Source organism: Coprinopsis cinerea, assembly GCF_000182895.1.
Source record: "Coprinopsis cinerea okayama7#130 chromosome 12 map unlocalized cont3.12, whole genome shotgun sequence".
Lineage (NCBI taxonomy): Eukaryota > Fungi > Basidiomycota > Agaricomycetes > Agaricales > Psathyrellaceae > Coprinopsis > Coprinopsis cinerea.
In genome coordinates this window covers 2041191-2054527 of record NW_003307533.1, presented here as the reverse complement: position 1 = coordinate 2054527, position 13337 = coordinate 2041191, and the positions used below count along the sequence as shown (strand labels likewise).

Below are 13337 nucleotides of genomic sequence, written 5' to 3'. Positions count from 1 at the left end.
GTTCAACAAAGGCAACGGCTGCAAGAAGCTGCTTCAATGTGGTGCAAACTGGTGGAGCACACTGGTAGGCTTGTCAGGTGATTTTTCGGCCGAATGGGGTGATTTACATGTCGCAATTTCTCCAGGCCAGCAGAACGATATCGCATCCTTAAAGGGTTGGTTTCAAGATAGCCCGTGGTGGAGTATTTTTGAAGACGGAGAGACGAGAAATCAACGTGAACACGGCGCACTGCGAGTGGAACGATGGTGGGTGTCCGAAGGCAAGCTACGCATCGGAGGAACTGCCCATCGACCGTGGGAGGCGCTTTGAAACTCCGTGAATGGCGAAAACACCCCTATTCCTTAGGCGCTTAAGGTCGACTGTGACTCGACGCAGCGAACTCAATTCCTTTGGTGAGTTAATGTACACAGATACGGGCAATTAAAATAGTTTAACGGATATCAACTACCTCAATAACCTCGATATTCGAGAAACATTGGGCTGTATCCGCCGGGAAACCCTTGATCCTCAACATCTTGATGTTGCCATCGAAGCGCGGGGGAGAGAACACCTTCCTCCACAACGTCGCCCCAACTCGGTCCAGATTATCAGCCCCAAATGAAGCTTCCACCCAGTTCCCTGTCCTCCCAGAGTTCACATTCCTCTGATACCTTCGCAACGGCACTCCTTCGATCTCGATCTCCAACGCCTGATGCGAAAGCCCAACGCCATTGAAGAAGAAAAACACGTCCGACATAGACACTTGTATAATCTTCACCGACTTCAAGTTGGAGTGGTAAAAGAAGGGTGAAGACCGGAGGAAGAACACGTCTCTCCCGTTCCTATCACCCCGCCATTGATCCTTCGCGCATATTTTCAACCAGTTCCAAGGTACCGTTCGCCAGGCGCGGCGTCCACAGTGGCACGTACGGATATCCCAGTCCAGAGAAATAAGCTTGGGGCGCCGCGTGGATGAGATCGAACAGGACTGGCATTGCACAGCGCCATTGGACGGTGAGGTGTGTGATATTCCAAACGAAGGGCGGGAAGTGAGTCGGTGGTGCAGGATCGGTGTATGGCTCATAAGCCTCCCTCGGAGTCGAACTGGGTCCCACCCCATTCTCGGGTTTGGGCGGGGTCAAGGCGAGTGCAGACCCGGAGAGTATGAGATGTGTCAGATTGGTCATATTCCATTCCGTAGGAAAGGTCGGAAGGTTGTCTGGTGTGATGTTGTACGGGGTTCCGCTCTTCCAATCTTCTCGAAAGAGTGCTTTGCCTTGGAGAACGAGACTCCGCATCGGACGAGGGAGCCTTGTAGGGAGCCAACCCGATTGGACTAAATCGTCTATTGCGTCTTCTTCGACGGTCAGGCAAGTCCATCGGTCACTGCACCCTTGTAATACCTGGGAAATGTGAAGAACCCTCTCCGGGGGGCAAGAGCGGATGTCAAAGTTCCCGTCCGTCAGGCTGAGCACAACCTCGAGTGGGTAGTCCGAGGCAAGTGTGATGGCACGTTCTAACGCTAGGCTTTCATCCCTCCTATCCTCTCCACCACTCTCTCTTTCCTTCAGGAGACTAACCACATCGATCCTCGACCACATCTCCGGACTCCTCATCACACACTGGTTCCACAACTCGCACACCAACCTCAACCGCTCGTTCACCTCAAAGCTGGTCCCCCCACCACTCTCCCATGTCGCGAACCATAGGATCCTCGTCAACAACTCGTTGGGGATGGAGTGAATAGGCGAGGCAGCTGCTCTGTACAGCGTCTCTGCACGTTGGAGACCAGAGATGATGTGAGTCAAGGTGGTGATCTTCGTGGAGAGGAGGTCGGCGTGGGACTTGAACCGTGCTCGGTCCTCGTGTTCTGCGTGTCCATTGTAGATGAGAGGATGAGTGAGAAGCGCTCCAACCCCGAGGCAGTTGGTGATGTTGAGGATGTCGTCGCGGCTGGTGGGGTGTATTTCAGAGCATTCTCTGCGCGTCAACTCAGCGTGGGTCAACTCTTGCGTTAGCTTAGTGACACTCACTCTAGATAGCTTTGCAAAAAATCTTGTCATCTCTACGTCGCTCGCGCACATAGCTCTCGAAGGGATAAGAACGTCGTAATCGATGGGTGGCACCCTGGCCCATCCAAAATTAAAGATGGGCGGAGTTTAGTTTTGGGACTTGTCAAATTTCCGAGTCATCCACTATGCAACGAGGTGGTGATCGTGCTATATTGACTCTACGTGGCATCAACACGAGGACTCGAAGCAAGCAGAGGACTAAATGGCTTCAAGATAATGGGCGATCGCCGACCCATCTGACGTCTCTCCATCGTTTTCAAGTCCGACTCGGATTCAACCGTCCAAAACCCATTCCTGCACCTCGACATATTAAGAGAACGGAATTCGTATTGAAGAACTCGAAAACATCAAATACATAAAATATACATGGTTCAAATAGCTATCCTTCCCGGTCAGATCTAGTGCCATCATGATGAACTACATTCCCTTAAACCCGAAGGCAACATCCTTCCTCACCTCCACCCTCCACCTCTTCCCCACCTCCACCCTTGACTCTCTCCCCCAACGCCCACTCAAACCCACCAACATCCGAGAACGGAGCCAAAAACTGCTTCGGGAAGCCAATCATCTTGAACCGGTCCAACTCGCCTGGTGGGACGCCGAAACGGTCAGAGTCGAGGAGGTGGCGGAGCCTCTGGCCTTGTGGGAGGAACTTGTGCTTAAGCGTCTTCGTTGCAGACTCAGACTTGGCTGTGCTATCGGCGAACGTCAACTCGATATGTTTCAACTTTGGGAAACGAAATTTGGGATTCCCGAGGAATGTGAGGATGTGGTGGAGAGGCTGGCGGATGGATACTTTGTTCAGGTGCTTGAACGTATGCGGGGTGGTGGGAACCAACGAAGTCCTTCCTTTCTCCTCCTCCTCTTTCCTCCCCTTCCCTCCCTCCTTCGTCCTCTTCCCTTGTACATCCCCCCAACGACCACCCCGGAATCCTTTACAATCCCACTCAAACACCTCCACCCTCTCCATGCACACCAAAAACTCCTCCACGACGACCTCCCACTTGAAACACCCATGCACCCTAAACGTCGTAACAGTGCCAAAATTGTGCTTCATAAAGTTGAAACGGGGTACCCAAAGGGCGAAAGCGGAGGAGCAGAGTGTGAAGGATGTGAGAGTGGGGAGGGAGTAGCAGGGAGGACGGATGGGGATTAGTTCGTCAGGGGGCTGTTCGTAGTAACGAGCGAGGGTGGTAGGTTGAGCACGATTCCGACGTAGTTCGGGAGACCCGACGATGGTGAAGGAGGCAAGCTGCGTCGGGGTCGGGAGTCGCCCGCCTTGAGTCAGTCTGTCCAACTCCGCGTCCCAGTCGGAGATGGTCAGGTGCCTCCATCGCCCGGTCGTTGGCTTTAGAGCTTTGGCAAAGGGCTCGAAAATGGGCTCGATTGGCTTAGTCGTTTTGGCCTTCCCCTTCCCCTTCGCCTTCCCCTCCGCCTTCGCCTTCGCCTTCGCCTCCGCCACACGCCTCCTTTCCTCCTCCTCCCTCGACTCCAACGGCGCACCCAAAATCCACACCTTCATCAAGTCACCTTCCCTCACCCTCCTCAGATCGTCCTCCAGTTTTCGAAGCTTTGCGGCGAGCTCGGCGCGGGTTTCGTGTTGTTTGAACTCGAGGTATATTTCACTTGGTTTCCGATCGGCTGTGGAGGCGGTGGAAGGTGCGGTAGAGGTCGATGAGGGTGTAGAAGTCGATGAGGGTGTAGAAATCGATGAGGGCGTAGAAATGGATGAGTGTTTGGAAATGGATGAGGGTTTGGAAGTGGATGAGGGTGTGGATGTGGAGGTTGACAAGGCCGTGGAGGTAGTACCAGTCGAAGTGGTGGAAACAGCTTCAGAGTCAAGCCGTACGCGTCGATTCGGCGTCTCAACGTCTCCTCCACTCTCAGCCTTGCGTTTAACTCCAACCTCCACTCTCGAGTTCCTTTCCTTCCTATCCCGTCTGGCGGTCGTCGAAGATGCAGGCGAGGGCCTAGCCTGAGCCTTTATGGTCGGGTGAACTTGATCCTGAGGGAGAAGTCTGGTCGTTCGAAGCTGATCCTGAGGGAGAGATATGGTCGGACGAGCACTGTGACCCTCAGGCTGAGGGAGAGACCTCGGTGTTGAAACCATTCCTCCACGTTCATCCTCCACAGGGAGGCGCGCATCACTGCCGTTGTTTCGGAGGTTTCGGAGGGCTCGAGCTGGGGACGGTGTGGATGATGTTGACTTGGGTTTATCAGGCGTAGAGGTGGGAGTTGATCTTTTCGCTGGAGCCGTTGAGCTACTTTGTGCGAAACCAATGGACGTTAGCTCAAATCGAGCGTCGAGGATCATGATATGAAAACGCTTACCTGGCTTCAAGGCTCGAGTTCGTCGTCGTCGACTCGTTAGCGTTCGCCATACTTCGTCTTCTTCTTCTTCTCTCGTTCTGAAGGAAAATCAATCTTACAGATTCCTTGCCTTTATATACCATTTGCTTAGAGTCGTATCTCTGTGTCCTCCATTCTACAATCGCCACAAAACCCATTTCAACGTTCAACTCCCGTTAATGAAAGGGACCAGACCAGCCACTCACGAGAACACCGCGTAACGGGTGTCTTCGAATGCCCCTTTGAGTTTCATTCCACGCGGGCCACTTGTGCATTTCCATTCAGGCCACATATTCATTCCCGTTAGAGCCACATATGTATTTATTCCCGTTAGAGCCACATATGCATTCATTCCCGTTAGAGGCACATATGTATTCATTCCCATCCCATCAGAGGCGCTTTTACATTCCTTCGCGAGCCACTTATGATTTATCCATCCCTACAGTTACCACTCGAGCCTGAGCCGCATAGTTAAGCAAGCCACCGTTTACATACTTCCGCTGCAAATGTGATCGTGATATAAGGCGAGTGACTAAAAATCGTCTGTAGCCTTTGTCGTCCAAACATCCAAAGGGACGCTTTTCCACAGATATAGTAGTAAGCCACACCGATACCCGTAACTGTATGTGCACTGTAACCGTGCCGAATACACATTTCCAGTCTGAGCCTCTCCGAGTTCGTGAGTTACGACGAGGTACGAGGTGGCTTTCAAGGCACCAGGACATAGATACAGATGTAGATTTCCCTTGGAGTATCCACCCGCACCGTGACGCGGAGAAGAAAGCGGAAAGCCACACTAAATGTGGGTAATATATTGAGCGTCCATGCATATGGGCGCTTATATGCTGGCGCTTCTAGTTAGTAGGGTAAGGCTAGTAACATAGTAAAACACCGTCGTGCGTAGGCGGAGTCCGGGTCTCCGAAGGTTGTTGACATATGCAATCGCCAGCTGAGCAGTGAGTAGCTCACCGCAAACTTCAAAGGCACTACTCTCTAGAGAACGTAGACTATACGATAGAATCAGAGTAGTACACATACCCCGCCCTAGTGTACTCCAAAGTTCGCCCGAATCCATTCTCTCGGTTAGTACACGCGCCTGTCATCCATATGCCTGACCCGCCCCCCTTTGCTTTGGCCGCGCGAAAGCTGGGTTCGACTCCCAGACAGAGAGATAGGCATTGTATTTCTTCCTTTTTTTTCATAGTTTTCTTTTTCCTTGGCTTCTAAAGTTCGGCATATACTTATGTAGGAATCTCTAGGAGTTTCTTTTCTCCTGCCTGAGCCTCCTCGAAGGCTGCTTGAAGCCAACGACGTCATCATCATCCTTATTGCATAGCACAGCCACGAAGGGAGGAGCCCAGAGATGGTCTTGGCATCGCGTGCTTTGCGGGAGGACGGCCGATTTTGCGTGCTTTTCGTGTTTGCTTGCTTGTTGCTTGTTAGCGCCGACGATCAACTCGTCGTTTTACATTTTCCTCTGATATTTTCTTTCTTCTGTTTACTCTCGATTTTAGGAAGAAGAAGAAGAAGGAGGAGGACACGCACAAACGCACGTATCTACGAATTTGACTACGACTGAAGTGGGCAGAAGGACTCGACCTACGATCTCTCGCACGGAAGAGGGACTCGACATTCACGATCCCCCACTCGCACGGCTACAGCACTTACAGCACTAACGAACACGACGACGGCTACCACCTACGATCTCACGGAACGACAAACGACAAATTGAAATCACGACACGGGCTTTGATTTGGGGGACTACGGACTGCGTATACGCAGTTGTGCGTTTGGTATACTTGGCTGTGGATATAAAGAACCACGAGGGATATAGATCGCCACGAAGGAGGGTTTGGTATCGCTGCGGGATATAAATCGCCACGAGGGATATAAATCGCCACGAAGGATAGCAATACGCCGCGTCGAGTAGGGGTTTTTCTTGGGTCTTGGGATAAACGTAACACGCCTATAGCACACAACCGAGCGACGTGCTGCATACAACCGAGCGACCACCAAGCGACCTCGAGGCTTGACCAAGCTTGACGTTGGACGACGACGACGTATACATGCCCCAGGCTTAGTGGTGATTATCTCCGCCTTCCATACACGACGACGACGACGACGACTTCGAGCAGCATCCAGCAGCATCCTCGACCTGAAATCAGGAACCAGGAACCATCGTACTCGTAGTTCGACATCCCAGCACGAATACAGAACTCGACATACCAGCACCAAGCACGAACCCGGCATACCAGCACGAATCACGAACGAACGACCGCCACACTTGATTCCCCAACCCACCATCCTTCATTCAACCCCACATCCAAACCATGCGTCCACTCACCCTCCACGCCTCAGCGCTCACCAACGACGAATACGAGGTGTACACCCGGGCTCTGAAGGAGGTGGCCGAGATCGAGGGCGAGGGGGACAACAATAACAGCCATGGCGACGACGACGACGAGTTTTACGAACGGATTACACTCGGTGTGAGGGAGGCGCGTGCGTGGTTGAGGGGACGATACTCGGCGGATGCGGGGGTGAATGGTAGTGTTGATTTGGTGAGTTTTTTTGGCTTTTTTTGCTTGGGGGATATGGATGCGGATTGGGGTTTGGATTTGGATTTGGATGTGGATAGGGTAATGATGGGTTTATGGATATGGATGTAGGGGAAGAGAAAGAGCAGAACGCTAACCAACCCTCCACAGATCCTCAAATTCTTCAGCCCCACCCTAGCACAAGGCGACGTCCTAACAGGCGGCCAATTCTTCGCCGTCCTGCGGCTGATCACGCATCTTCAAACAGGCAAAGCGCTCGACAGGTCGTTAGCTTTTGTTCAAGGTCTTCCTCTTTTTTGTACTCGTGTTCTATGGATGCTGATAAGAGTGTCTATTCTACTCTATGTGCAGCGCACCCACTCGTTCCCACTACGCCTAGTCAACCACTGCAACAGCAACAACAGCAGCAGCAGCAGCAGCACCCGAAACCCCCACCCCGCCGCTCACAAACCTTCCAAGCAGCGCCTCCCGTCCACCCCGATTCCGCACCCAAACAACCCAAGCCCTTTCCATCGAATTCTAACCCCTTCGTTGCGCCAAGACCTAAACCACCAACGCGATCTGACGATGGATACGGCTATGGATCTGGCGCTGTGCACGCCTCTGGCCAACAGCAAGCGCTGTCCTCGTCCCCTTCGAAGGCTCCAGGCCCGCCTCTCCCGCCGAGGAAGCCGCCTGTGGGGAGGTCGAGTTCGCCGGTGAAGGGTGTGCCGCCTCCGCCCCCGCCGAGGCCTGGTGCGGGAACGGGGAGGGAGGTTCCTGTGCCTCCTGGTCGAGAGTCGAGGGATGTGTCGCCTTATCCTCCTCCCCGCGACGGCATCCCGCCGACTCACTTGCGCGAACATATACCGACGACTCACCCCCGCGACAATATACCGATGACCCACACGCGCGAACATATATCGCCAACCCATCCACCAACGGTCCACCCCCGCGACAACGTAACGACGCACCAAACCTCGGATCTGATCAAGCAGAGCCTTCAAGCGTCCCGAGTGGCGCAGACGATGAAGAGAGCGGAGGAGCAGTTGGAGAAGGAGAGGATTATGCAGGTGTTGAAGAGTAGTAAGGGTGTTGGGGGAGGTGTTAGTGAGTGTCGTTTTTTTTCGGTTTTTTGTTTATTCGTTTGTTACGTTCCCTATTTCGTTTGTGATTCCTCCTTCAATCTTTTTCTGTTCTAATCGTGTTCTCTATCTAACCAACCTTTTTTTTTTTTTACCTCTCTCTCTCTCTCTCTCTCTCTCTCGTACAGACGGCCCATTCAAACCCTCCCCACCTCCACCTCCACCTCCACATCCTGCGCCCAATTCATCATCCAAACCTCCGCCTGCGCCCAATTCATCATCCAAACCGCCGCCTCCGCCAGTTCCACCCAACTCATCTACGAAACCCCCACCCCCACCTATACCTCCAACCAAACCCCGCTTCCCACCGCCTACGACGACGAGCGGGTCCTCTGTTTCGAGTGTTAGTGTTTCTTCTGATGAGCAGTACTCGTATCACCATTCAGGGACGGGGATAGGTGGAGGAGGGGGACTGCAGAGGGTTGGGAGTCGGGCGAATCGGTTCATGCGTGGTGGGCACATAGGTGTAGCATCAGGAGGAGCAGGAGGGGTGATGGGAGGAGCAGGAGGAAGACACGCGTATAACCGCGCGCCTTCGCCCCCTGGTTCGGCTAGTTCGTTGGAGCAAGTCGCTTTGGCTAGTTCTGGTGCGAACGCTGGTCTTGGTATGGGTGGGAGGAATCGAGGGGGAGGCGGGAGCGGGATTTCAGGTGGTAGTGGGAGTGCAAGTGCAGGAGGGAGTGCAGGTGGGATTACGGGAGGGAGTGTAGGTGGAAGGAATCGAGGGGGAAGCGGAAGCGGAACCGGGAGTGCAAGCGGGAGTGGGAGTACGAGTACGAAGACGGTTACACCACCCCAAGTCGACCAAGATTCGTACGAGTTTGGGGAGGGGTATGGATATGGAGAGAGGAGGAGGAAAGTTTCTGGGACGACGAATACCAGCTATACCACCCATACCAGCAATACGACCTCTTCAAGCGATCGAGAGAGAGATCGGGAACGAGAAAGACCTCCCCCTCATCCCCTACGGCGGTTCTCGACGAGTGGGAGTCCGTTCCGTACCGCACCGACTACGCCGTACGAGAGTGATTCTGTTTCGGGTTCTGGTTCGCCTGGGAGGGGTCATAATGTGGATTTACCGAATGTGGGTGGTGCGGGAGGAGGAAACGTTGGTGGTGCAGGGGGTATAGGAGGAGGAGGAGGAAGTGGAGGAATAGGAGGAAGTGGGGGAATAGGAGGAAGTGGGGGTATAGGAAGTGGAGGAGGGAAGAAACCGCCCCCACCCGTTCCGCCGCCTATGCATCCTGATCGTAAATCTGTCGTTGGTGGTGGTGTGGGAGGCAGGGAGAGGTCGAAGAGTCGGGGCAAGGACGAGACCTCGTCCGACGTGGGAGGGGGTGGTGTGAGTGGCGGTTTCGACGCCATCTACTCCAAGTTTGAGGGTACCAAAGTGTCGATGGGCGGAGGTAGGACGTCGAGGAGTGGGAGTGGGAGTAGTTCTCCTGTTGTTGGTGGTGCTTTTGTAGTGGGACGTGAAGGAGGAAGGGATGGAGGAGGGGGTGGTGGGGGAGGGGGAACCAATCCGTTCGATTCGCCTGGTGTTGTGGGGCCGCCTTCGCCGTTCGCTTCGAATGCCAATAACCCCTCGCCCTTTTCGACTACCACGAACAACCCCTCGCCGTTCGCTTCGAACACGAATAACGCACCGCCCTTCTCCAGACCGGGTGGTCTCACACGACACGGACACGGTCGGACGGGCTCGCTCTCCCTGCCTCATTCGAGGAGTGGGAGTGTGTCTGGTCGGACGAGTGGGAGTGCGTCGCCTGTCATCCCAGGAACCTTTGGTGGTGTCAGTGGGGGAGGAGGGGGGTCGCCTGTCGTTGGATCGTTTGGTGGAGGATCACCGATTGCAGGCTCGCCAATCGTAAACACCTTTGGGGGTCCCAGCGGTGTACCGTGGTCGTCTTCGCCTGGTGGGAGTGAGCCTGGTGGGAGTGAGCCTACGACGCCTGGTGCGGGTGTTGGATCTGTTGGAGAGGCGAGGAGTTATTGGGCTGCTGTTGCTGCTGCTGGGAACGGTGCAAATGGTAGTTCTACTACGAGTGGGGGAGGAAGAGGAGGTGGAGGAGCAGGGGGTGGTGATAGCGGGAAAGGGTATGGTGGGTTGGGAGGAGGGGGTGGTGGCGCAGGAGGGCATGGGAATGGGAATGGGAGTGGGACAAGAGGCGGAGTAAACGCGATGGGAGCGCGCGTGTGGAGGAGTAGGAGTTTGCATGTTCCTTCTTCGCCTAGTTCCTTAGGGCCGGCGTCCAACTCCAGCTCTCACTCTCATTCCCAATCTCAACACGCGAACTCTCACATCCAACACGCGAATTCTCACATCCAACACGCGCACCCGAGCCACCCGGACAGCGCGTCGACGCCCACGACGAATGCGAGTGCTCTCCCAGTAGCGGGAGGGAGCTCGACGAATCCGTTCATTGGAGGTGGGGGAGGACTTGGCGGGTCTAGTACGGTGGGACTTGGCAGGTCGAATACGACCATTGATGGGAGGAGGAAGAGGCCTGAGAGTGTACAAGTTCTTTCTTCGACGCGGTGGACGTTTGATGATCCTGAATCCACTATACCCGATTCTGATTCTGGGTTTGGGAACGACGCTACGACGACCACGACGACCACGACGATGATGGACGATGGAGGAGGGTACGGTGGAGGTAGAGAAAAGGGTATTCATCGTGTTCCGCCTCGGCCTCCCCCGCAGCGTACCGTGGGACCTTCGGGAGTGACGACCGGTAGTGATGGCGGTGTGGGGTTGGGACCTGCGCTCTCGAGGAACACGTCCGTTCGTGGTCCTCCTCCTCCTCCGACGTCGAGAACCGGTGGAGGAGGGGTTGGTGTGGGAGGAGGCGGAGGGGGACACGTGGTAGGGCATAGGAAGAGTAGTTTGAGTGTTTCGTCGTTGCCTTTGGGTGGGATGGGTCTAGGAGGGGATGGGTATGAGAATTCGCTAAGCGATCCTAGGGGGTCTCGGTGAGTGTCCTTGCTCCATATCCTTTCTCATTCTCGAGCTGATGGAGTTATATAGGAACCCCGACCCACTCCTCTCCTCCCTGTCCAAACTTAATGCCAAGTTGAGCACGAAGATTGAAGAGACGATGCATACGTTCCAGCCGAAGCTTGAGAAGGCCAAGTTTAAGGTGTGTGTGATTTAGACAAGAACCTTCTTCGTTCTCGCGGGAGAGTTCTGGTTCCCTTCTCGAGGATGGAACTATGGTCTTCTTTTTCCTTTCCAAAGACTCTTTGTTAGTGCCTCTAGAGGAGGAAGCTATGGCCCTTAAATCCCTTTTTCGTTTTCGTTTTCGATTCTCAAGAGTAGTACTAATCTCGTTTTTCTTTTGGTACTTTGCGCAGGCCGAGGCTGGACTGAGTCGACGCGGGTACGTTCCCTCGGGTACGACATCGGGTATGCAAGCGTTCTTCGGGACTCCCATCTCCTCAACTTCGACATCCACTACTTCTACAACCACGACGACGCCGAGCGGTTCGACGGGTCCGCCTATAGGAGGCATTGGATCAGGTATCGGACATATCCCCTCGCGTAGACGGGGTAGTCGGAAGGGGAGGGAGGAAAAGGAGGGGTTGTTGGGTGAGGAGGAGCGGTACTATAGTGATGAACTCGAGGAAGACGTGAGGCGGAATTTTGAGGTTGGAGGTGTGGGAGGGGGACAGAGAGGAGCTCACGGTGGTGGTGGGCCTGGGAAGAGTGGTGTGTATAGTAGCGATAGCTCTGATGACGAGGATGAGGGATTCGCGCGGTCGGGTGTATATGAGGGAGATCGGATACGAGAGTTTGGTGGTTCGGGAACCAGGAGAGGCTCGTATAGAGCGGGAGGAGGTGATGTGACGAGTATGGTGGATGTGGACGAGTGTCATCGAGAGGAGGGTTGGAAAGCTTTACCGTAGAGGTAGTAGATGGACTTTTTTACGCGCATCGCATACAACCACATACCTGTGTATCTTTTTCTTTTTCTTTCTTTTTCTTTAGTTGTTTGTCATGTTTCAATTTGCATTTGTTGTTCTTTTCTTTTCTCGTTTTGCATTTATTGGACATGGTTTTTCTCGCTTCTGTCTTTTAGTACCACGTGTTTAGATTTCTGAACGTCGGAGGAGCTGCGTTTCCCAAGTGTTTCCATCGAGCCTGAGGCGATTATTCTTCAGCGTGGACGTTGCTGGGCCTTAGGCTGGAGCCCGGTGCAGACTGGCTATGTAGCAAAATGGGGTGTATGCAGTGGTAGTAGTATGGGGAGCACATACTCTGACTTGAAAAAACACTTATAAAAAGTGCTCCTCCGTGGATACTGCAAAAAGCTGTTGCCATATCATTCAAGATCTCTCTGTCTGGGAGTCGAACCCAGCTTTCGCGCGACCGGCGGAAACACAGTGACAGGCGCGTGTACTAACCGATATACTAACAGAGATTAGGAAAGGGCATTAAAGGTAGTAAGATACAAGTGTGGTTAGTTGGAGGTTTGCACTGGGACGACGACGTGAAGACTGGAATGGTTACAGTTTGATCTGGGTAGCCTATCGGGAGGATCCATGGACATAACAGACCAAGATCCAATGCAGAACCCTCGGTTGAACGTAGGACGTAGCGATGTGATATTGAAGTCCAGTCCCTCACCAAGAACGCCGTCTATTGAAACACATACCACATCAAGACCTGCCAAAGGGGTATGATAGATAGACAGATAGTAGATGGTGGACGTTGGTGGTACTTCCTCCATGTTCATGCCCTGGCCGTTATCTCAGTCTGTATATGTGTAAAGACTTGGTACGATCGCGACTCGTAGTCACAAACGAATCAGATTCCGACATTATCATTGCCTCCCGGGGCAAACCCCTTCCCCTGTGACCTGAGTCCGAGACGAGAAGATATTCCTGGGTCCATGACGAGAAGATATCAAGGTTTGAGTGACAAGAAGATATCATGGTTCGAGTGACGAGAAAATATCAAGGTTGGAGAGGATGGAAGCAGTGAAGTGACGGCACCAAATTAGGTTTCTTCTCAAGGCTTGCCAAACTCCCCAGCTACCCCGTCCAATGACATCCCCTTGATACCCCGCAACTTCGACATATCACGTCTGGCCCCTGGGCTCTGTGTCACGGTGTCGAAGTGGTGCTTTTACCTCGAAGCCTCAACTCCTCTGATGTTAGTTACATGTACCCGTACCATTCTTTTCAAAGCATCATTCTTCTCAAGAGGTCGTCCCTCAAGGCCTGAGCATCCCAACACATCTCCGCGCCTCATTGG

At 53.6% G+C, this 13337-nt stretch overlaps 3 protein-coding genes and 1 non-coding gene across 4 annotated transcripts; 1 reads left to right on the top strand and 3 right to left on the bottom strand.

Annotated features, from left to right (window-relative positions):
- Positions 1–431: 431 nt before the first annotated feature.
- On the bottom strand, positions 432–2064 carry CC1G_11770 (hypothetical protein; the record flags this gene model as incomplete). The annotated part of the gene is made up of 2 exons (XM_001835284.1): positions 432–822; positions 911–2064. 2 exons carry the CDS (start codon positions 2062–2064, stop codon positions 432–434), a joined length of 1545 nt encoding a protein of 514 aa, XP_001835336.1.
- A 415-nt stretch (positions 2065–2479) lies between these two features.
- CC1G_11769 (hypothetical protein) lies at positions 2480–4559 on the bottom strand (the record flags this gene model as incomplete). Its single annotated transcript, XM_001835283.1, has 2 exons — positions 2480–4313; positions 4384–4559. The coding sequence occupies 2 exons, from the start codon at positions 4557–4559 to the stop codon at positions 2480–2482; spliced, it is 2010 nt and encodes a 669-aa protein (XP_001835335.1).
- Positions 4560–6731: 2172 nt separating this feature from the next.
- Positions 6732–11986, top strand: CC1G_11768 (hypothetical protein; the record flags this gene model as incomplete). The annotated part of the gene is made up of 6 exons (XM_001835282.2): positions 6732–6962; positions 7110–7242; positions 7311–8048; positions 8212–11053; positions 11109–11220; positions 11435–11986. 6 exons carry the CDS (start codon positions 6732–6734, stop codon positions 11984–11986), a joined length of 4608 nt encoding a protein of 1535 aa, XP_001835334.2.
- A 427-nt stretch (positions 11987–12413) lies between these two features.
- CC1G_20211 lies at positions 12414–12501 on the bottom strand. The gene has a single exon. It is a non-coding gene; the product is annotated as a tRNA-Asp (tRNA).
- Positions 12502–13337: the final 836 nt, after the last annotated feature.